The 23,934-nt window shown below is 36.7% G+C and overlaps 2 protein-coding genes across 2 annotated transcripts; one reads left to right on the top strand and one right to left on the bottom strand.

Annotated features, from left to right (window-relative positions):
* The first annotated feature begins 4,933 nt into the window (after positions 1-4,933).
* LOC144972990 (integrator complex subunit 15-like) lies at positions 4,934-17,510 on the top strand. The gene is made up of 6 exons (XM_078914891.1): positions 4,934-5,494; positions 7,320-7,529; positions 8,020-8,188; positions 12,325-12,900; positions 14,654-14,705; positions 16,966-17,510. The coding sequence occupies exons 1-6, from the start codon at positions 5,300-5,302 to the stop codon at positions 17,003-17,005; spliced, it is 1,242 nt and encodes a 413-aa protein (XP_078771017.1). The 5' UTR covers positions 4,934-5,299; the 3' UTR covers positions 17,006-17,510.
* Positions 17,511-18,719: 1,209 nt separating this feature from the next.
* LOC144972989 (uncharacterized) lies at positions 18,720-23,880 on the bottom strand. The gene is made up of 4 exons (XM_078914890.1): positions 23,744-23,880; positions 22,019-22,911; positions 21,319-21,681; positions 18,720-20,910 (listed from the first exon to the last, which is right to left on the bottom strand). Exons 2-4 carry the CDS (start codon positions 22,901-22,903, stop codon positions 20,257-20,259), a joined length of 1,902 nt encoding a protein of 633 aa, XP_078771016.1. The 5' UTR covers positions 22,904-22,911; positions 23,744-23,880; the 3' UTR covers positions 18,720-20,256.
* Positions 23,881-23,934: the final 54 nt, after the last annotated feature.

The raw sequence follows: 23,934 nt of genomic DNA, 5'->3' as shown, positions 1-23,934 counted from the left end.
ATCCCATTTTCTTCCTTTTTACTGGTGCTGATATAACCTAAATGTGTTGCAAGCGCCATAAAACCCTTAAAAACAAAACAAACAAACAACGTTTCGCTTTCATTCTCCCTTCCTCCCAATAAATCATCGAGAAAACAAGAGAGTGAGCCAGGAGACCTCATACTTGGCCACGGGAGTAGATCGCTGCTGGTATCGTTTTGATTTTTTTTTTTTTTAAGCGCCTAGAGAAAAGAAAGTTGCAAGTAACTACTTAAGATCTGAAAAGTGTGTATGAAAGGTTCCAGACAAAGCAAGAAAGAAAAATACAAGAAAAAAAATCAGTCTACCTCGACTACCTCCCTGGTTTCTTAATTTGATATTTTCAAGCTGTCTGAACATCCTGTGTGATGTCAAAAATCCTTGGTACTGAAAAGCCTGACAATTTTCCAAGCGTTGATTATCTTTCATATGTAAAACAAAGTTTAATTTGATATTAGACATACTATTACTATCTATGTGACCTATCGTCTGAAAATGGTATTATGTCGGATGATTTTAAAGGTGAAAGATTGAATTCATGGCCTAGAATATTAGACTAGGTATTATATGTAGCCTATTGGTTTTATTGAAGAGAAATACAGTTCATTCTGTTTAATCGCACACTCCGCTTATACAGTACACATTCCCGAAAAACAGAATTTTTTCTATATTATCGCTCCGCTTAATTGCACACCATCTCCACTTAATCTCTACACCTTGATTGGAGTGACAACCAACAGCCATATGAAATCAACGATGGTGTTCGCGTTCCACACAACTTTTCGGCCAAAGAATTCAATCAATTCGTAACAATGGACAACAATATGCCCATCAGCAGGGAACTGACATCTCAGGAACCACTGAACTCCGTTCAGCCACACAAAAGACAATGCCTAGATCATGAAAATGAGGATGAGTCATCGGAATGTGACACGACCCCTGACGAACACTGAAAAACTTGACATGGTAGACATGACAAACTACGCCACGACATCCAAGAAGAACGCTTGACACGTGATTTATATTGGTGAGATTGGAGACAAAGGTTTATAAGCAGCTTCATGATTACTGTTCTAATAAACAATAATGTCAGTTTATTGTCTATAAAACATGAAAAGAAAAATATTTTTTTTAAAAAAGAAAAAAGATGAGCCCCCCCCCCCCCCCCCCCCCCCCCTCCAAAAAAACAAAAAAAAAACCCCAACCCAACTAAATTTATAAATAAATAAAAAATAAACATTCTAATGAGGTCATGTCTAGAACGTGACGGTCCCAAGCCCGTAGAAAACTCAGAAGTGAAGGTCCTACATGAATAGCACACTCTTCTCCGCTTAATTGCACACTCTGCTTAATTGATACAATAACCTGAACTCCTGAGAGTGTGCAATTAAGCAGAGTCGACTGTAATAGGTTTCTTATAGAGCAAAAAAGGAGAGAAAAAATTTAATTAGTAAATAAAAATTCATAATTCTGACCATAATTTTAGTTTTCAAGTAACTTTCTAACATCCAGTACACTCCGAAATAATACTGTTTTGAAACAATGGGTCACATTGTATTTTCATAGAATCAGCCAACTAAAATGAAATTGAATTTGCATCAAGTACCGGGAAAGTTACTCCCACTGTTCTTCTGCTTTCTTTTATATGTTGCCCTTTCCATCTGGCTCCTTTCGAGACGGTCTTAGAAATGTCTGTCAATAATTGTACTCACCCTCACCTCTTCTTCCCTAGCCCCTACCTTCGAATGGCTCTGTGCGACATTAACTAGAGATAATTAGCACAATGAGTACATCCACTCCAACTCCAAAGGCAGCATACTACAGTGTATTACGATAATGGGAACAATTTGTATCAGTTGTCGAAATCAACAAATGTGCTTCAATTTCCCTGGGTATGTTGGTAATGACTAGATAGCCTACTCGTAAATACGGAACGAAAGTGTGATGTCAAAAAAAAAAAAAATTGTTTCAATCTCATTGGAGTGTAAAACGACTCTTTCAGAGGACTGGATTTATGCCTGGACCCATTTTTATGTAGGCGGACTAGATTTAGTTCTGTACCAGTCTAGTAAAAGACTCCTTAGTCTTAAGCCTGAGCGAGGCAAGTGACTAAAAAAGTCGGTTCGTTTGAGTGTTTTGTAGTCTCTGACAAGGTGGGTTTTTGCCTTGAGGTGGGCACTGTGAGGACGTTGAATAATTTGGTTATTTGGTGCTGGTAACATCAAGCCTTCCATTACACGATGGCAGGTAAGATACCAGTCTTCATACTTATCAATGCAAAAGATTTCCAAAGAGGAAATTAGCAACACATCTGGTATAGATATATTTCGTTCCGTTTCATATTTGAACTTAATTTTGCCCTAGCCACATGATGAATCAAGTCACATGATATTGACTTTCATCAACGGCCAATTAATATATTTAGGTCAATGAAACTCTAAAAAAAATTTAAAATAGAATGTCTGCTCTGATGATTCACATTATTTCAGTCAGTTACAATGCCATCGGAATAACTTTTGTCTCCATTTTTCTTTCTAATCCATTTTATTTTTGTTCTTTGAAGCGAACCCTGCGACTTCGACGTTTATTGTGTGTTTTTTTTTTTAGTATTTACTCACAAAAATTATGTGTACTTTCGACGATCGTTCTTACAGTTTTTTAAAGCCAGTGTCAATAGAAACAAAACACTTTTCGTCCATGCCATTCGTAACTGATGTGTTTTCCATCCAAATCGAAGCTTGCGCAATCTCACAACAGCTGTCGACGCTATGATGTATCCTAGTAACTAGTCAGAGACCAACGATAAAGTCCGACCAGAACAAGGGACTAAAACTTGGCAAAACTTCGTCCGAAGGTGCTGTGATTTTAGTCTGGGACTTACTTGGTCAACTCGCCTAAATAAGACATTTTTTTCAAGTCCTTGACTAAAGGCAGGGACTAGGCGCTAGTCTGCATTAATCAAAACGGACCCTGGTGTAATTGATCTTCTGGTTTCATAGTGATGAACAGAGAAATGATCTATTTCACAGAAAATGCTTGAAACCAAGATATATTTGTTTCAAAATGACTTATCCATGGTATAAGACACCAGCACCTAATATGAAACGCTGCATTTTGAATTAAGAAAGATGCCACAATTATCAAAGTTTTTAAACAGTTCTTCTCTGAAACCTTTTATTTCATCATTTATATTTTCTAGGATAGATTACTGTAATTCTCTCTTTTAAAAAAAAAAATTCTAAATTATCTCCTTCACAAACTGCGACTCATCCAAAATCATTCTGCTAGGATCATTCTAAGAAAAAAGGCATATCACACCCATGTTTTTGTCGCTTCACTGGTTACCTGTTGGATTAAGAATCCAAAAAAAAAGAGAAAAAAAAAGAAGGAAAATTGCAGTTATTTGCTTTAAATGTATAAACAAAACTGCTCCTTTATATTTCTGCAACCTTATGTCATTGTACTCTTCCTCCAGAACTTTAATTTCTTGTGACCATCTCTTATTAACTGTTCCCCATTAATGTAGCCGAAGATCATGAAGATATTCATTCCAAACACATTTGTAAGAAGTGTGTTGATTTGATGAGGACTGTGAAACAACGCCGATTCCAAAAAATCTCTCCAGCATGCCATTGAGATGGGGAACAAGAATAAGACATTATGGTGTCCGATCGACTCGCAAATCTGCCCAGTGTGCAGTAAAATTTTATGGCTAAGTGGTCGCTTTAAAAAGAAACTTGAAGTCATGACCTCTTCAAATGACAATTCTGGCATCACCCGAATTGTATGGATTTACCTGAAGTAGAAAAGGCATCACCCAGCACATATGAAACAACAAAATGTTACAAATAGTCGTAAAACTATATTGTGTCGGAGTGAAACAGGTGCAAAAAAAATAAAGCCCTCCAAAAAATGGGTTTAAGGTTTAAGACAACGGCTATAAACTCTTTGTATTGCCCTCGACAAAACATATATTTACCCAATTTGCATATTTTTGACTATCAAATCAAATTTTTGCGTCGAAATTACTCCAGTTTGAGACCTTTTTGAGGCGAAGGGTTACAATTGAAAAATCTCAACTCTTTAGTAACCAACTCCCATTGTAAAAAAAAACATCAATGTCACCGTGATAGTGCAGATCCACACGAGTTTGGTTCCTAAATCAACCGCCCAGCATTGAGAATAAAGATCCTTTGTTACATCATAACTCAACAATAATACGATGAATGGCGAATGGTTTAAAAATAAGCTAATATTTAAATGACAAGTTCAAAGCTCCTGGTCCATGAGTATGAGTTCATCGTAGAGAGCCAGTGGCCCGTTGATGGTCTTTGGATCGGTCTCCACCAACTTGTGGAGGTCGAAAGGCTGGCTTCAATGGGAAATCGGTGCTGTAGCCTATTTTAGAGCCTGCAGGAAACTGTCAATTTGGCTTTTAAAGCTGTTTATGCTTTGCGCTATAACAATTTTTTTCAGGCAGGCTATTCCATGTCTCAACAATTCGCTGACTAAAGACATTTTTTCGGATGTTTAAACGGCAATTTTGTTTGGCCAGTTAATAACAGTGGCCTCTTGTTCTTTTTGTCCTTGTTAAATGTGAGGTAATCTACGTTTACTTTTGTAGAGACCGTTGCCGTTGGTCAATTTATAAGTTTCAATTAGATCTCTGAGTCTTCTGTACATGAGGCTAGGGAGGTCTAATGCTCTGAGTCTAGGAGTATAATAGATGACTGCCTGTTCGTAATGGTCTTTATTTCTCCGCAAATATTGCGGGTTCTCCACTAGTAAAAATAAAAAAAGTGAATTAAAAAAAAAACACAACGAACCAAACATCTCACATGATCTACTTAATTTATCGTTTACTACTGTTGTTTCTCTTTATATGAAGGTAAGAAAAGACGTATCAAAAGTAAAAAGTAACGATCAGGTAGCATTAGAGACAGGGGTTTGGTCTTCCTTCGTCGACTGCTAGGGGGGAAAAGGATAATTTTGGCGAGTTTTGCAAGATAATACTAAAGTTTACTTCATAAAACAGTTGATTGACAAGAATCAGTGGTGTTTATGGCATCTACTAACTATGAGTCACAGATTTTGACCTTTGCCGTTTTCTTCTTGTCAATTGGTCTCCGTGCCGGTTGAAAAAAAAAACTCTTTTCTACTCTCACTCTCACTCAGTCAGTGATTTATTATTGTCTAATTCATTTTCTTTGGCAATCAGGAACACGTAAGTTCGGTTGACTTTTAAGTTTTAAAGCACAGTTATGGTGTACGATCAAGAATAATGGCCCACAACATATTGAAGCAACTATATCACCTCCCTTTTCCTGAATGTACGAAACAAGCTCTGACTTTCCTGACAACTTTCATCTCACAAGATGGGGCAAACATCCCTGGATTTAACGCCAATATGGAACAGATCGTTGTAGAAGTCTGTCAGGAGTTTGTCTTGTTCAAATCAACTCGCGGTCCTCCAAAGGTATTTCATCTGTTTGTGCGTTTCTCTTACTCTAACTCAACTCATCTCCCCCACCTCTCTCTCCTCTCTCTCCCCTCTCTCTCTCTCTCTCTCTCTCTCTCTCTCTCTCTCTCTCTCTCTCTCACTTCAATCTGTGTTAATATAGGAAGTAGACATTTGTTTGGGAGGGTTTTCGTTGTTTCACAGCACTTTCATTATATATGCTTTTTTAAAGTGAGCTTTTAAAATTTATATAACAATATAACGCAATAACCACTAAACATACTCAACGTGCCCTGACCATCAGCGACACGTACATGTAGAAGGCATGGTGCCTGTTAGACGAGATTACATTTTTTAACACAGAGACAATGCGGTTAACGGTCAGGCACGCATTTTACACCGGAGTACGATGAGAGAATGTAAGTTGTAAGTAAAGAGCCTTTTCCAAGGACACAACTATGTGCTGAGCGAGGGTCACATCCAGGATCTTCCAATCCGAAAGTGAGTGTCATACCACAAGGCCACAGAGCCGCGATTAATCTTTTAGTCATTATTGGAATTAGTTGCAATGTTCAATAATTTTTACTATTTAAAATATGTTTCGGAAGGACCTCCGTAGTTTCACAGTACAGCATACGTAAAGAGGGAATTTTTTGAATTATTGGGGGTGCCCCCCCCCCCCCCGAAACCCTATTTAAAGATGCTATAACCTGATGAAACATAATGTTTACCATCATTTGCAATATTGAAACTGATGGGAAACACAATAGTAATGGCTTCAGCCAAAGTTGTAAACGACATCTGACTCAGCAAATTGTTTTGTTTTTTTAATTAGAAAAATCACACCATTATTAAAATGAAGCTTGTCTTAAATAATTATATTTATTGGACATTGCTAAGTCCATTATGACTGAACAATTATGATTAAATAATAAACTAAAAGTGCTGTGATTATTCTAATTTCAAAAACTATTTGCTGAGTTGGTAGTCGTTTACGACACCAGCCGACGCCATTATTAATACTAAGTCTTTCAAATCAGTTTCAATATTGCAAGTGATGGCAAACATGTTTCATTAGGTTATATTATCTTTAGTTAGGGTTGAAGGAGGTTCACTAAAAAAGGGGGATCAGGGGGGGGGGGGGGGGGGCGTCTTCCCCAAATAGTAATTAAATTATCCCCACTTTAAGCATGCTGTGAAATTACAGAAGTCCTTCCATTTATTTTATTTGGAAAAGATGTTCAGCTGTGATGATTATCACTCTTTTTTTCTTTTCCTCTTTTGTAATTAGCAGTGCAGTTAACGGTAACATTTATGGGATTTAGTAATAAATACAAAAGAATTAAATAGTATAAAACATTCACTCTTTATTATTCGCTTAAAATTAAAATTGTTGAAAAGAAAATGAAGTGATGAGTAAATAAAATATGGTTCATATAGAAGTAGAGACAACTCAAGACAAAATAAAAATTTGGCTTTAGTCTTCATACAAGACAGACGAAATGCACAGTAAGTGATAACAAAAAAAAATATAATTGTTCAATGGTCTTTATTTATTTTACTACTGATTGTATACTTATTACAATATTTTAAAGGATTTGATTCAAAATATTGCTATCAACCTTTTTTGCTTCCTTGGACAATGCATTATTATTATTTTTTTTTTTACAAATAAAACTTGATGAATATATTGTTGCAATGAAATCCCAAATGAGAAATGCAACAACTCATTCATTACTTTCCTTCTTTTTCATTGAAAGTTATCCAGAGTGTTGACACACATTCATTTTTTTCCTCATTCACATCAACTTTGTATTACCTCTCCTTTTTTTTTACATTCCAGAATCTGTCAGCAGTTCAGGAATTGAATCTTTTAGACATGATCTGTTCCTGTTTCTCGACAGCCCCAGAGAAAAGCAAATATCGTATATTTAATCTGATGTTTGGAGCACATGGTGATAGCCGTGTCAATCTTTTATTGACCAAGCTCATTTCCTTTGCATTGTCTGTCCGCTGTGCACCGGTGTTGATCTGTGCAGCCATTTGGATGCAGGTTTGTTTCTTTCATTGATGGGAATTTTCTGCTGTTTTGATATTTGCCTCTAAATAGTTGAGAAATATTTAAAAATTAAATAATGTTTTTACAAATATCTGTAGGGTTTTTTTGGGGGTTAAATCAGTAAGTTAAGATTTTTTTTACTCATGGGAATTGAAGTAGAATGGATGAAATGGCAAGGGTATGCATACAAACACACATCTTTTGAGATAAACAAATACATATAAGCAATTTAGTGCACACACTGTATACAACAATCTCTTGCTCAAACATTTAACTTTTAAACTTGTTAAAAGTTTTAAAAAGATGTGTTTTAATTGGTGTTTATGACAATTAAAATCATCCACGTCAAATCTTTTGCAACCAAACCAGTGAGGTTTAAAAAATTAAAGACCTTCATCTAATTTTTATGTTTATATGTTTTGTTTGTTTTTTGTTCATTTTATTTTCAAGTTTAAAAATTCAAATTTATTTCTTGATCTCCTAGGAGAGAGACTGTCTAAGTCCTGATGTGAAAGCATTAACAGAACGTTTAGTCAATGACCACTGTCTCCTATACCCTGATCCCTCCAATGTGTTTTCAGCCTTGCCAAATTTGTCTCCTTTGTTTGCCTGTAACTTCATCACCTCAGCAACTTCTTTTTACTCATTTGCTGGTAAGTCTTTGAAATAACATTATGTGAGATGGAGAGAATGGATTTCTACGTTTGCTCTCTTTTTATAAGCACTTTGAGGAGGGTTGTAAATACAATGGGAGTTAAGATTTAACAAGGTTTTTGGAACTGGGCCTCTGACCTCTTTGAATGCGACTTTAATCTGGCAATAATAAATAACTTATGAATCACTATGAAAATGTAATTATTACTATCTCCCTTCACACTTATTTGAGGATACTGCAAATCTTTTATTGGATCTGTGTTTTTACTCTTGGGGGAAGGGGGTGGGGGGTGGGTGGTTGTGGGCGTGTTTTAAATCCTAAGTTTTCACAAATCAATCAATTTTATCATCTTAAGTTAGTCTCTCTCTATATCTCTCACTCCCTCTTCCTCTCTCTCAAACACAATCACATGCTTCAAACAGTACCCGCTGCACCCATCTGTACTTAGCATTTCAGTCGCATCGACCAACCCTCTCTCTTCCCACCTTTCACCAGTAAGAATTCTACTGATGGTAGACTAGTATTGTGCTGCCATGATTACGCGCTTTTTTAAATTTTAGGCTATAAGAAATGCTTGAATATGATTAAAATGAGCAAAACAAATTATTGAATGTGAGAGAGAGCACTTGTGTCACTTTGCGTGTAACAATTATCTGGCTGGAAAGACCTCATGAGCTTTGATGCTCATTGAAAAAGTTTTTATTTACTAAGGAAATGTTGGGCCAAGTAACTGGGATTTCCGATTCCCTTGTTGAATGTGACATCTGCAATGCTAATACTAAAAAACAAAGGCATTGAAAACTTGAATGGAAACCGTTATTTATAGAGTACAATACCAGTTAGAGATCTCAAAAAACATTTTATTCTTCCTTCACTCTTGTAATGGATGAGAGTTTTTTACTGTTTGATAAAACTATATTTATAGAGCATTCCCATAAAATTACCATTGTTATTGCACTTCACACCGCTTCATAAATTCCCCCAGCGGGCCAAAAGGAGCAAAATTTCTATTTCTTAGCAGTACAATTTTCCTGTCATGTATCCCTTCTGTACTAGCACTCTTAAAATATCCATCACTGACTATATCCTGACTATTTTCATTCATACCCAGTGATGCCAAAACTCCGGTTTCACCGGAAAAAACTCCGGTCTGGAGCAAAAAATTCCGGGCTCCGGGCAACTTCCGTCAAATTCCGGTGAGATCAGTTTGTTCCAAGGATCCCCCCCCCACCCCCCCCCCCCTTCCAACCACCACATCATCATCATTACCACTAGTATTACAACCATCATCACCACCACTACTTCTGCAACCACCACCACATCATCATCACTACCACTACTACTACAACCACCTGCACCACATCATCATCATCATTACCACAACTACTACTTAAACCACCACCAACACATCATCATCATCACTAATAGTACCACCATCAACATTACAACCACCACGACCACATCCTCATCACAACCACTACTACTACTACAACCACCACCACCACATCATCATCACTACCACTACTACTACACCACCACCTCCACATCATCATCACTACCACTACTACTACAACCACCAGTTTCACATCATCACTACCACTACTACCACATCATCATCACGACCTTTACTACTATAACCACCACCACATCATCATCACTACTACTACAACCACCACCACCACCACATCATCATTACCACTACTACTACAACCACCACCACCACATCACTACCACTACTACTACAACCACCACCACCACCACATCATCATTACCACTACTACTACAACCACCACCACCACATCATCACTACCACTACTACTACAACCACCACAACCACATCATCATTACCGCTACTACTACAACCACCACCACCACATCATCACTACCACTACTACTACAACCACCACCACCACATCATCACCACCACTAATACTACTACAACCACCACTAACACTTCATCATCACTACCACTAATACTACTACAACCACCACCACATCATCATCATCATCACGACCACTACTACCACAACCACCACCACCACATCATCATCATCACTACCACTGCTACTACAACCACCACATCATCATCATCACTACCACTGCTACTACAACCACTACTACTACTACTGCTACTACTCTACTACTACTACTACTACTACTACTACTACTACTACTACTACTACTACTACTACTACTACTACTACTACTACTACTTCTACTACTACTACTACTACCACATCATCATTGCCGCTTCTAACAACCACCACCACCGCCACACCACCACATCATCACTACCACGAATACTACTACAACCACCACCACCACATCATCACTACCACGAATACTACTACAACCACCACCACCACATCATCATCACTACCACTAATACTACTACAACCACCACCACATCATCATCATCACTACCACCACTACTACTTTACTACCACCACCACCACCACATCATCATCATCACTACCACTGCTACTACAACCACCACATCATCATCACCACTACTACTACTACTACTACTACTACTACTACTACTGCTACTACTACTACTACTACTACTACTACTACTACTACTACTACTACTACTACTACTACTACTACTACTACTACTACTACTACTACTATTACTTCTATTACTATTACTTCTACTACTACTACTGCTACTACTATTACTATTACTACTACTACTACTACTACTACTACTACTACTACTACTACTACTACTACTACTACTACTACAACTACTACAAACTATAACAACAACCACTACAGCATCATCATCATCATCACGACCAGTACTACTACAACCACCACCACCACATTATCATTAACTACCACGATACTACTACAACCACCACTACCACATTATCATCACTACCATTTGTACTACAACCACCATCACCATCACATCAACATCACTACCACCACTACTACAACCACCACCACATCATTATCATCACGACCACAACTACTACAACCACTATACCACCACCACCATATCATCATCACTACCACTACATCTACAACATCAACCACTATCACATCTTCATCATCTCTACCATTATTACTACAACCACTAACACCACATCATCCTCACTACCACCAGTACTACAATCTCTACCATTAGGTTTTGACGCTTTACTTCATTTGAAATAAGGAAACTTTGCGGGATTGTAATTGGCAATGTGTTTATGTATCATAATATAATTCTAATCAGTTATCTATTTAGAACTATACAATATGTAAACACAATGCCAAATACCATTCGAATTCCTTTTTTTTGTGCGCGGAAATTCCTCTTTCGGCATGGAAATTCCCACGAGTGGTGGCTGAAACTCCTGTGAGCCAAATTTAAAGTTGGCGTCTCTGCATACCCAAGTTGTATGGGATAATTTATGTAAAGTGTCTTTCCCAAGAATCCACTACCAGAGACCAGAGTTTTACTATTTCTGTCAAACATCTAGTCATTGACCATTCCCACTGTTGCTTGATTATTTTTTTTATAAGCCAAATTAAGCCCTCAATAAGAATACACCCTCAAAAGAACTACACTTAAGCACAGTCATTTTTCTGATCTATAATATTTATTAGAACTTTAAAAAACAAACCCTAAAGTGATGCACAGTTCAGAGTAAAAAAGATCCCTGCAGATTATATGATTCACACTTTGCTATTGCTATTCTGGTACAATTTCCTGTTCACAAAACGAACCCACTCTTATGACCACAATGATTAAATAGACAATGCAGGTAGGTCATAGCATTAACAGCAATAGCGATATAGGCATTTGGGTAGGCTTATTGGAATGGCACTGTGTCAATGCAAAAACGGGGAGTGTACAGAGTTTTTTTGTATGGATAATTTCTAATCCATCCCGTCGTGTTCATGACAAGACTTTACAAAGGAAAGTATGCATGCATACGATTAGGAATAAAGGAAAAGGAGGAATTTGGACTAGTTCAGAGAGTGATAATATTATATGAGAAAACAAATAAATTTACGGACAAAACTTAGAAATAAAAATCTGGATCACACCTTCTCTTTTATTAGAATTTCATATACTTTCCTGTCAAATTTTGTAAAATTTTTCAAAGTGCAAATTATATCTCTTTTCAACAATCCTAGATTCCAGCAGCCTCCCACCATACGCATTACTTGAACACGTCAGCGACTGGGTCTATCGAGACAACATGGTGTGTTGCGAGTCACTCCGACAGGCAGCCATTCACAGTGCCTACACAACACCAGTGCCTGGGCTTGTAGGCTGGTGTGTCAGAGGTCCATTAGTCTGTTGTCAGCTCAAACAGCAGAAGAAAAAACTAATCAGCACCACCACGAATAACAATTCAACCACATCAACAGCTACTAACACAGCCATAACAACCACTTCTACCACTCAAGACTCTAATAACAGTTCAACATCGTCATCCTCATCGTCCAGTGACAATTATGATATTGATTCATTACTTTTAAGTCTAGACAAACTCCACCTTGCCTTGCTTCAGAGTTTGATGTTTACAGCTGGTGTCAATCTTTCCCCCGGACTTATAAGCACAGGTGACTTGGTTCACATCACACAGACATTGACTTCAAGGTCATACAGCACGCCACTGGAAGAAGCAGCTTGTCAAGTGGCTTTGGAACGGCTTGCTCAGATTTTACAAGTTGCTTCCCATACCCATACTTATTTGTCTGACCACAGTAAGAATAATCTTTTTTCTTTAAGATACTACACACAGGTACATGTACACACACACACACACATACACATTCTCTCTCTCTCTCTCTCTCTCTCTCTCTCTCTCTCTCTCTCTCTCTCTCTCTCTCTCTCTCTTTCTCTCTCCCTCCCTCTCTCTCTCTCTCTCTCTCTCTCTCTCTGACTTTAAGGACATCAATAAATCATGGATTATGTCCTCTGATATGTGTGTATACATTGTTCAAACTCAAACTATCGAATTGGGCGACTAAAGATCGTCAGAATTTTAAAAAAATATGAATTCTATACTATAAATGAAGCTGTTTAATTTTTCCATAATCTGGAAACTAACAGATATTCCCGTTCTACGAATGAAGATGGGGAGGCTAAGCAGGCATGTATAGATAGATTGGTTGATAGAAGAAAGAGAGAGAGTCTGTTGTGTTGTATTGTAAGGAAATCGGTTAGAAATTCGAGAGTTTGAGATCCTAGCGGGTGGTTGGATGGGAGCGTCACCCTGGAATCATATACCTATCATGTTCGCATGGGTGTACGATCCGATAGTGATGTCGTTTCTTCTTCTCTTTACTAGCCTATCCTGCTTCTTTGGTTTGTGATTGTATTTTTGACAGGGGATATATTTTTTTTCTGTAAATCTTCTGCCTGTTTGTTCTTGGTTATTTATAATTTAGCTTATGATATCTTTAGGTTATGATTTTGATTTACATTTGTACTATTTTTGTTAGATTGCTTGTTTTTTTTTGTTTCAGCGGTCTCTCATATAACCTCAATTGTGTTGGAAGAGACCTAAAGCAACAAACAAACAAACAAAAAAGATCCTAGCAGGCGGAAATAAATGAATAAATAGATAAATAAATCGATAGTAGTACCTAGTAATTGTACAAAAACAATAATGATAATCAAGAGGACAAAGGGATGGAGGAGGATTAATCAATTAACTTCAGTTACATTCACTCTATTTACATGTAGATAGATCAGAAGAAAAATATGAAAAAATTAGTATAGCCTCTCAGCCTCAGAAATCTCTATTTCATTTGTTTTCACAGTTGAATCTCGGCATTTTGCTGAAACCTCTTATGAAAAATTGGAAACACAATGCACATCATTTTCATAGCGACATAATTTTTTCAAACTTATTTTTTTATCATATAGCCATGGTTCCCTGCGTTTTGTCATTCCCAATCAACGATCAAAAGTTTACTGTTCTTTGTTTTTTAATTTTTAAATCTATAGAGCTACTGTGTTTGGGGCTTAGCTCCATTACAATATTTATTATTATTATTATTGTTATTATTATTATTATTATTATTATTATTATTATTATTATTATTATTATTGTTGTTTTTTATTATTATTATATCATATCATCATCATTATTATTATATTTTATTGTATTATTATTATTATTATTATTATTATTATTATTATATTATTATTATTATTGTTTGATTATTATTATCATCATCATATCATTATTATTATCATTATTATTATTATTGTTATTATTATTATTTATTATTATTATTATCATCATCATCATCATCATTGTTATTTATTTGTTTTTATTTTTCTCTTAATTTCCCATGCTGTAAACCTTCAATAATCCTCAAAAGAATTTTAAACAAATTTTTTGGATTGATCATTTCCAGTTTTGTTGCTATACAGAAGTTGTCGTTGTGATCAGATTGTTGTAGAAATGTTTCCAATTATTCCCATTTTATTTTTTATTTGTTTCAGCCAAATTGAAAGAAATGGAATCATTGGCAAACCATAAATTACCACACAACAGGTAAGAATCAAGGCTTATGCCCAGGAAGGGACGTGTCCTTGTGTTTTCTGATGTTTGTTGGTTGTTATCATTTTAGTGATGATGAGATCAAAAGGGTATCACAGTAAACTTCAAATTCAACTAGCTTGGATCCAACAAATTTTCCAATTTAAGAAGGAGATTAAAAATACAGATTATGAAAAAATGATTCTCAGGGATGATGGGTTACTACTTAAAATTAGTATAGTATACCTCACATTCAAGTAAGCCCCTAGCTCTCCTGACTGTTGTATCTGGTCCATTATGATAAATGATGGTTTTAAAAAATAATGACATTTATCAAAGTGTTATGTTAAAGGGAATAAAAAAGGGGCAGAGAATACAAACATGTAGGGATTAAAGTACAATGCAGGATTGAAGAGGAGGAGAGAGGAGAGGAAGAGAGAGGAGAGAGAGAGAGAGGGAGAGAGGAGAGGGAGGAGAGAGAGAGAGAGGAGAGAGAGAGAGAGAGAGAGAGAGAGAGAGAGAGAGAGAGAGCGAGAGAGAGAGAGAGAGAGAGAGAGAGAGAGAGAGAGAGAGAGAGGAAGAGGGGAGAGAGAGAGAGAGAGAGAGAGAGAGAGAGAGAGAGAGAGAGAGAGAGAGAGAGGAGAGAGAGAGAGAGAGAAGAGAGAGAGAGAGAGAGAGAAGAGAGAGAGAGAGAGAGAGAGAGAAGAGAGAGGAGAGAGAGGAGAGAGGAGAGAGAGAGAGAGAGAGAGAGAGATAGGACTCATATGTAAACATAAAGTGATTTTCCTGAAAGAGATGACAGTATCAAAGTGTATGTTAAAGGGAATAAAAAAGAGGGAGATGAAAAGAGAATACAAATACACAAGAGGGATTAAATGGGCCAGCACTGAGAGAGAGAGAGAGAGAGAGAGAGAGAGAGAGAGAGAGAGAGAGAGAGAGAGAGAGAGAGAGAGAGAGAGAGAGAGAGTTTGGACACTGTGATAGTGATAGTCTTTATTTTCATCTGGCATTTCTGTATTCCCTTTATTGTCAATATTATTGAAATTACTTTTTTTTCCGCCTTTTATTTTCGGAATTGAACCCAATACTGGAGTTTATCTCAAGGCTGCGTGTTCAAATATTTTTCATATTTTACGGAAAAGCGCATCGCTTAATTGCTTGCTATGGGTGGGGTTCCTTACCTCCCATAGTGGGCAGGGAGGCACTGACTGTGTCTTCTATCCCCCTATATCTGTTTTCCAACATGCTTTCTGTCTTTGTCTTGAAATGAGATTACTTTGTTTTGTCTTGGCCCTGGCTGGGAGGGAAACAGTCAATGGATAGTTAGAGTTTTGGGAGTTGATATTCTTTGTCTTGTAAATTATCTTTCTATTATGCACTGTATTATTTATGTTTTACAAATATATATTTGTAAACATTTGAGTGTGTTCCTCTTAGTGGGGACCTGTGCTTGTGTCAAGATAGACATTTAGGTGGTCTCAAACTTAAATGCACTGTGCTCTTGGAATTTTCATCTGTTCTCTATTTGAACTAATTCCCCTTTGTCTTCCTTTTTATTGGGTAGTTCAATTGTAATTCTAGAATTTTTTACTATCCCATTTTATTCCTTTTACTGGTGCTGATATGACCTAAATGTGTTGCAAGCCCCGTAAATCCCCTTAAAAACAAAAACAAAAACATAATTGCTTACTCATTGAGTTTTGCGGGGTTTGGAAAGTTAGACTCATTCAACACCTCTCAGTAGTTGTGAAAATAGTGACACACATGATAGTCACTGAGTTTGAAACCACTTTTTAACTTTTTGAAATGTCCAGATAGCTCAGCGTGAATGCATTTCTTTCCCTCTCTCGGCCAGGTGGAGAGTGCTGTAGAGTTTGTATCCTGCTTTTGGCTCCCAGACACCTTGATGTTTATCATCTCTGTAATCATCTGGCACTTTGCTATTTCTTTTATTTATCACCATCATTAATATAACTGCGAAGTCCTTTTTTTTGTTTTTTGTTTTTCAAAATTGTTGAAAGGCAGATTTTAAAATAAGTGATTCTAATACTAAAGTGCTAGAAACTATCTTTCTGAGTTTTTAAGTAATTAATGTATTTATGTTTTAATTGTTTTTTGTTTTTTGACTGAAGAAGGGTTTTGATCCCAATACATTCTGTGTTTGGTATTTTGATCGTTTGAGGAAGCTGTTATATTCAGCTTTGTATATTACAGATTAAATACCCAATTTCCAGTTTTAAGATATTTCAACTATTTTCATTATTCCATTTTGCAGATTACTATCTCTTGTGCTTGCAGACAAATTGAAAGGATAATGGAGATGACTTGCGTGGATTTACAATATATTTCGCGCTACGATGTTTTAAAATCTTTTACACAAGACACTTTTTAGCAAATAATAATAGTAATAATAATAATGTGCTTCTGATGTTGTCAAGATTATAATTTTCAGAATGATACACATGCCAATACGGACATTCTATTTTGTGTGTCAAACTAGAAGCCATTATAAAATACTTCAAATAGTCTCTAGAGGTTCAACTCACCAGCCTTGAATTTCATATCATCCAAAGAATTTTTAAATTTTGGTTTCAAATATGCACTATATGTAGTGTGTGCATAATCTATAACAGTTGTTGAGGAAAAAATTATGACGAAGCCATTTTTACTATTTTAAAGCATTGGGTCATATATTATCTGTTCAGGGATGAATAATGTAAAGGGGACAGAACATTGAATGGGACGTGATTTATCATTGGTTTCCATTCATTCAATGATTGTTGAAATGTATTTCATATTTTAATAAAGAATGACTCGGTATTAGTTTTGTTTGTTTGTTTTTTGTTTCCTACCCAAAGCTTCTTTTTGAGTTTGTTTCTCAATCATTCAACGTGCCCTTTTAAAAAATATATTCTTACACACACAAAACACAGATAAATAATCTGCATCTGACAGTTTTAGGTATTTAGTTGAGTCTTTGGATAAGGCTCTTAACTCACATTTTCTCACCGTGCTAAGGTGTAAAATGAGTACCTGGCTGTTAACTGTGTTGTCTCTGTTGAAAAAAAAAACAGGCGCTATATCTCGTTCTACTACATGTTATGTGCTGCTGTTGGTCAGGGACCCTTTGAAAAGTAATTCAATTTCCAGCACCATGTTTTATCCTCACATATTACCTCTTTGTGACAATAGGTCACATCTGACCTTTTTGTTTGAAATGTTCCTTTGAGGGCAGGGAGGCACTTACTGTGTTTTCTATCTCCCTGTATGTTTTCCAACATGCTCTCTGTCTTTGTCTTGGAATGAGATTACTTGCTTTTGTCCTGGCCCTGGCCGGATATCCTATCTGGGAGGGAAACAGTCATGCGTATAGTTAGAATTTTGGGAGATGATTTTTTTTTCTTCTTGTAAATCACCTCTCCGTTATGCACTGTATTTTTCTTGTATATATATATATATATATATATATATATATATATATATATATTTTTTAAAAATATTTACCACAATGTTTGAGACAGTCTACATTTATGTTTCAGGCTTAATTTGCCATCGTCAGGACTGAGTTGTTTTGTTGACTGTTGTTGTTTCTTGAAGTGGTTCCGGTTTAAAGTTAATTAACAAGAATTTCCGCCGATGTGGACACGTTCCGTACATCTCACTTTTCGTGTTGAGTGTGGCTTCATGAGGGTGTTTGATTATAGTATATTTCTCTTCCAGGCATAAGCTACATTGTTCGCTGAGTTTTGTGGATGTTTTTTTGTTAGTGTTTCTAAATGTTGAGGTGTGGAGGTTGTATCTTGTTTTGAAATTATTTTCTGTTAGTCCTACATATTTTTCTTGTATGTTTTCTAATATAATAACTCAGCGAACATATTTGGAAATTAAAAGACAACAAACTAGACCACAACATTTCATGGAAAATTTTATCTAAAGCAACAGGATACACACCAACATCAAAACAATGTAGCTTATGCCTGGAAGAGAAATATACTATACTATACCCAAAATGGAAAAACACAGAAATGATTGATTTTCATCACATAACTGTATTATATGAATGTATACACATATATAAAAGTCATAAAAAATGAAAAAAAAAAAAAATTTCATCAGAATTACATAATCGACGGCGGCCATATTGAAAATTTAGGGCATTTCGTAGGCGCTTTATAGAGAAAAAAGTACAAAAGATAGAGAGCTCAAATTCAAGGAAGTGAGAAACAAGACAATTGTAGGTGTTATTATGAAGAGATATCGGATCTATTGGCAGTATTTGCAAATTTAATGAATTTTGAAAATTGCCGAAAAAAAAACACGACAAAATACTCAGTATTGACGAATAAAGTAACTCATATTTTTTTTTAGATAATAAAAACTGCATTTTTCTCTTCATAATAACACAGATAACCCAATAAGGAACAACTATGCAAAATATGGTGATTCTAGAGCTGGTAGTTTGAATTTTATATCCCGCGCACGGTGGCCCTGTATCCGAAAAATGAGTAAATGAGAAAATCGCGTTTGAAAAATCGACATCCGAAAACCGAACTTATTATTTTTTAGATAATGAAAACTGCATTTTTCTTTTCATAATAACACAGATAACCCAATAAGGAACAACTATGCAAAATATGGTGATTCTAGAGCTGGTAGTTTGAATTTTATATCCCGCGCACGGTGGCTCTGTATCCGAAACATTAGTAAATGAGAAAATCGCATTTGAAAACCGACATCCGAAAACCGAACTTATCCTTTTTTTAATCATAAAAACTGCATTTATCTCTTCATAATAACACAGATAACTCAATAAGGAACAACTATGCAAGATATGGTGACTCTAGAGCTGGTACTTTAAATTTTATATCTCGCGTACTGTGACCATATACCGGAAAAATGAGTAAATGATAAAATCGCATTTGAAAATTCGACATCCTAAAACCGAACATATTTATAAAATCATGAAAACCTCATTTATCTCTTTATAATAACACAGATAACTCAATAAGGAACAATTATGCAAGATATGGTGACTCTAGAGCTGGTACTTTAAATTTTATATCTCGCGTACTGTGACCATATACCGGAAAAATGAGTAAATGAGAAAATCGCATTTGAAAATTCGACATCCTAAAACCGAACATATTTTTTAAATCATAAAAACTGCATTTTTCTGCACAGATAACTCAATAAGTAACAACTATGCAAAATATGGTGACTCTAGAGCTGCTGGTAGTTTAAATTTGATATCTCGCGTACTGTTACCATGTATCGGAAAAATGAGTGAATGAGAAAATCGCATTTGAAAAATCGACATCCAAAAACTGAAAAATTCAGTGTCTCAAACTAAAAAATACCAACTTTCCTCACCTAAAACTTTACTTATGCATATCTAAATGATCCCAAATTATACCCAAAAAAATAATCTGCAACCGAAATGATGAGCGACATGATCAAATAAAATTTTTAAAAATTTTCAAAATGGGTCAAACATACCTGACAGGCGATATGCCAAAAAATTTCACAGTAAAATGATAAAAAAGATACAAATACCTCGTTGAACAAGTTAAAAACCTCCTGGCACATAAGAGGGTCCCCCCTCAATGGCTTCTAACCTGTCCTGCTCCTTCTGCTGGGCAACACGCCTTACTTCACGACGTCTTTTGGCAACAGCCGTGACAGCCGATTCTGCTCCGGATATCCGTCTTGCATCTCTCTTGAGGCCGAGGCACACACGATCCGACGAAGGTAATATATCCAGAACAGAGAAAAAGGAATGTGTAGCAGACGAACCCATGTTGAATTCCCCCACTGCCAGCATGCAGGAGATGAAAACACGCTTGAAGCCACAGAAGAGATGCTTTGGACACTTTGCCCAAATCACGGCGTGCAATGACTCATTTGCATTCTGAGTCGAGCCTAGCAAACAGCGTCCCAGAAGAGAGGGGTCGGTCAACCTTTCATATGTTGACTTCACATGTTTTGCCACTGTCTCGTTCAGATAGGTTGACTGGTCAGAGGTAGTCGGTGGCTTATCTCCAGCGCTGATGGCCTTACGGTATGAACACCAGGTATCAGCACAGAGGTGATGCTGCGGGCTATCAGGTGTGGAGATGGAGTGGTAATACGATGCCCAGATGGCATCAGACATCTCCTTCACACTTCCATTATGTCCCCTGACTGCTCGAGTGTAGTACCGCTGAAGGAGTCCAATCTTGGTCTGGAATAGAACAGGAACAATTTTTAAAATGTAAAAATTGAAATGCAAGAAAAAGTTTACAGCTCATGAAATATATACAATCATAATGATACAAACCCTGAAAACTACTGAGACTGAGGAGGATAAGAAAAAAGTTAAAACCATAATTACAAACATGTATCGAGTTTCAGACTTGAAAAAATTCATACCTTGAGTATAATTATCGGAAAAGTCTACTTGTCCTGTAAACAACAAAATCCAGTATCAAAAATAAAGCAGATGATGTTTTGACAATTGAAATAATTCATCCTTATTGCTACACAAAATGCTAGAATAAGTATCCACACTTGAATCAAAAATAACTTAGACAAAAATATAATCTGAGAAAAAAAGACCATAGACAGGAAAAAAATAAAAATAAAACCAAACCTGTGTCAGGCTTCCCTTGACACGACCGCCAAGAGTCACTAGCACCGACAGTCCTTTACACTTGGTGATAACGTTCCGCAGAGCAGAGTTGAGGCGCTTCGCCACATGGTTCACACACTCCTCTTTCTCAACAGGATTGTCAGGACCATATGGACATTCCTTCGTCAGGGCGCAGAAAGTTTTGGAGTCACCATCCCCAACAAACCGTGTATAGCGCATATGATGGTCCTGTGAGCGCCTCCACATCACTAAAGCACCCTCCACCTCCATACCACCAGACGAACCTTCATAGTTTATGGTGCATGTGCCAGATATCCGATGGTCCTCTATGGCCTTAGTGTCTTGCGCATGGAGTGAGCAAAACTAAGGAATAGAAAGAAAGAGAAAAAAAAAACACAAGTAAACAAAGGGTTGTAATCCTGTACAAGATAAGTAATACTAGAGATATATGCTAACTAAAACAGAAAAATTCAAATGGACTTGACAAAATAAATGTATTTTGGTGGAATCTGTTTTTGTTTTCTAAATTGTAAAACTCTTTTCAACATGTAACAGTAGAAAAAAAGGCAGAGCATCAAAACTATGATATTTTTTCCTGTTCAATCTAAATGTTCTGATTACTTCAAAATTAAATTATTTAGATACCTGCAATAAAAGTACATAAGAAAGGAAATTATCAACCATTAAAAAATATTCTCACCTTGCAATGAAGCGACATGACATGAAAGTCAATGACCAGACCAGTCATGACTTCAATGATCGCTGCACAGCCAAGCTTTGAAGTGTGGCCCCTCTTTGCCCAAGTACCATCATAGCTGACAGCGACGTCCAGTATTCCCTCTTGCGAGAAAGCATCCGGGTGATGAGTCTTGAAGTACTCTGAGACTTTCTCCCGTGACAGCCTCAAAACGCTGGGTGAATATTCCGTGGCCTTGTCATAAATCGAAGAGACATGGCTGTTGAAGGCATTCAGAGTTATTCCAGTCATTCCCATTCCCTCCGAAAATTTCTGGAGAGAAGCGTGGCCAACACCAATAGATAAAGCTGAAGCCACTATCCTGCGGGACATCTCAAAGGATTTTGAATCTGGAAGACGATGAGATGAGTCAGCCTTGTTGATGATGGCATTGCAATGGCTGCACCACAACTCCAAGGACCCGACAAAAGCCATAGACTGGGGACCATTCCGAATGGAAAGACTGGCAGTTCCACAATCTCGACAGCAGATTCCGTCCAACAAAGAGCTGATTGCAGACAAGTCGACGATTACAGTTGATGATTTGTAATCACCGTTGACAATCTGAGATGAAGACGAGAAGAAGCCTAATTTCCGCTTCGAAGCAGATGGACGAGGAGTCAGAATATCCGAAGCAGAAGACGAGGAGGGCAATGGTGTCGTGGAAATGGATGCAGAAGAAGAGGGTGCTGGAGACGACGAAGGGGGAACTGTTGGTGAACGAGGTGCTGGAGATACTGATGCTGCTACAGCTAAGGACAATGTATCCCTTGAAACCGCCAACATTTTCAAGTGATTCCGCTGCGAAGTCACTCTTCGCTTGCGTCGCTGGATCACTCTGGCTTTCATGATGAATACTGATAAGAGAAAGAAAATCACAAAAAAAATTATGAATGAGCTAAAGCATTGTTTTGAAAGTAACATCATAATAAATCACACATGGTATGCTGCTGACTATGTACACTGAACTGTAGTAAAAATTGAAATTGAAGTTAATTTGTAATGAGTAATGAAATCAACAACCTGCCAATTTGAGAGACTTCTCTAGAGGAATACATGAATAATTCACATTTTATACAAGGCACAAGTCCAAATTGTGGACTATTCCTAATACTAAAAAACGATAAACAAATCAGAACTTATTCAGGCTTGTCTCACAAAAACACTAACTATCTACTACTACTAACACACTATCTAGAGAGTAGAAGTAGATAGACTAGTACTAGCTGGTCATAATTTTGTGAGTCTTTAGCTGAGATCTACAAGAACGATCTATAAGAACTGCAGCAAAATAGTGAAATAATACTATTGAAATAAATATGTACTTTCCTGAATGACAAAACTGATTTTTGTAGGTAAAATCGCTGTCAACTGAGAGGACAACAAAGAACGAAATCTATCAAAATCTATGACTAGTACTAGCTGGTCATAATTTTGTGAGTCTTTAGCTGAGATCTACAAGAACGATCTATAAGAACTGCAGCAAAATAGTGAAATAATACTATTGAAATAAATCTGTACTTTCCTGAATGACAAAACTAATTTTTGTAGGTAAAATCACTGTCAACTGAGAGGACAACAAAGAACGAAATCTATCGAAATCTACTCTACTAACGTATTCAACTTCAATAGTATTCAGATGCGGGCTCGTCTCTAGATAAATATTGCAAAATTAGAACATATACTCACCCAAAAGACAATATCCAGATGTGAGATGAAGTAATAACTTCACAAAACAAGAGAAACGATGATAATAAACAAAAACTTTCTTCAGAAAGCGTCTCGATTGAAAAGATGCGTGTGGTGAAGATGGCTTTGTTTACAGCAAATGACAGAATGACCCATTTCCGATCATGACACGAGGGGAATCCCCTTCTCTT

Source organism: Berghia stephanieae, chromosome 5, assembly GCF_034508935.2.
Source record: "Berghia stephanieae isolate SIO BIC M18660-M18661 chromosome 5, UCSD_Bste_1.3, whole genome shotgun sequence".
NCBI classification, from domain to species: Eukaryota; Metazoa; Mollusca; class Gastropoda; order Nudibranchia; family Aeolidiidae; genus Berghia; species Berghia stephanieae.
This window is presented reverse-complemented; position numbering and strand designations above follow the sequence as displayed.

Excerpts from the sequence above, each read along its gene's own strand:
- LOC144972989 (XM_078914890.1), bottom strand. The coding sequence starts at position 22,903 with ATGAAAGCCAGAGTGATCCAGCGACGCAAGCGAAGAGTGACTTCGCAG. Across the intron at positions 21,682-22,018 it reads TCATGTCGCTTCATTGCAAG|TTTTGCTCACTCCATGCGCA; the intron begins GTGAGAATATTT and ends TCTATTCCTTAG. Across the intron at positions 20,911-21,318 it reads TCAAGGGAAGCCTGACACAG|ACCAAGATTGGACTCCTTCA; the intron begins GTTTGGTTTTAT and ends GTTCTATTCCAG.
- LOC144972990 (XM_078914891.1), top strand. The coding sequence starts at position 5,300 with ATGGCCCACAACATATTGAAGCAACTATATCACCTCCCTTTTCCTGAA. Across the intron at positions 12,901-14,653 it reads TACTTATTTGTCTGACCACA|CCAAATTGAAAGAAATGGAA; the intron begins GTAAGAATAATC and ends TATTTGTTTCAG. Across the intron at positions 14,706-16,965 it reads CATAAATTACCACACAACAG|ATTACTATCTCTTGTGCTTG; the intron begins GTAAGAATCAAG and ends TCCATTTTGCAG.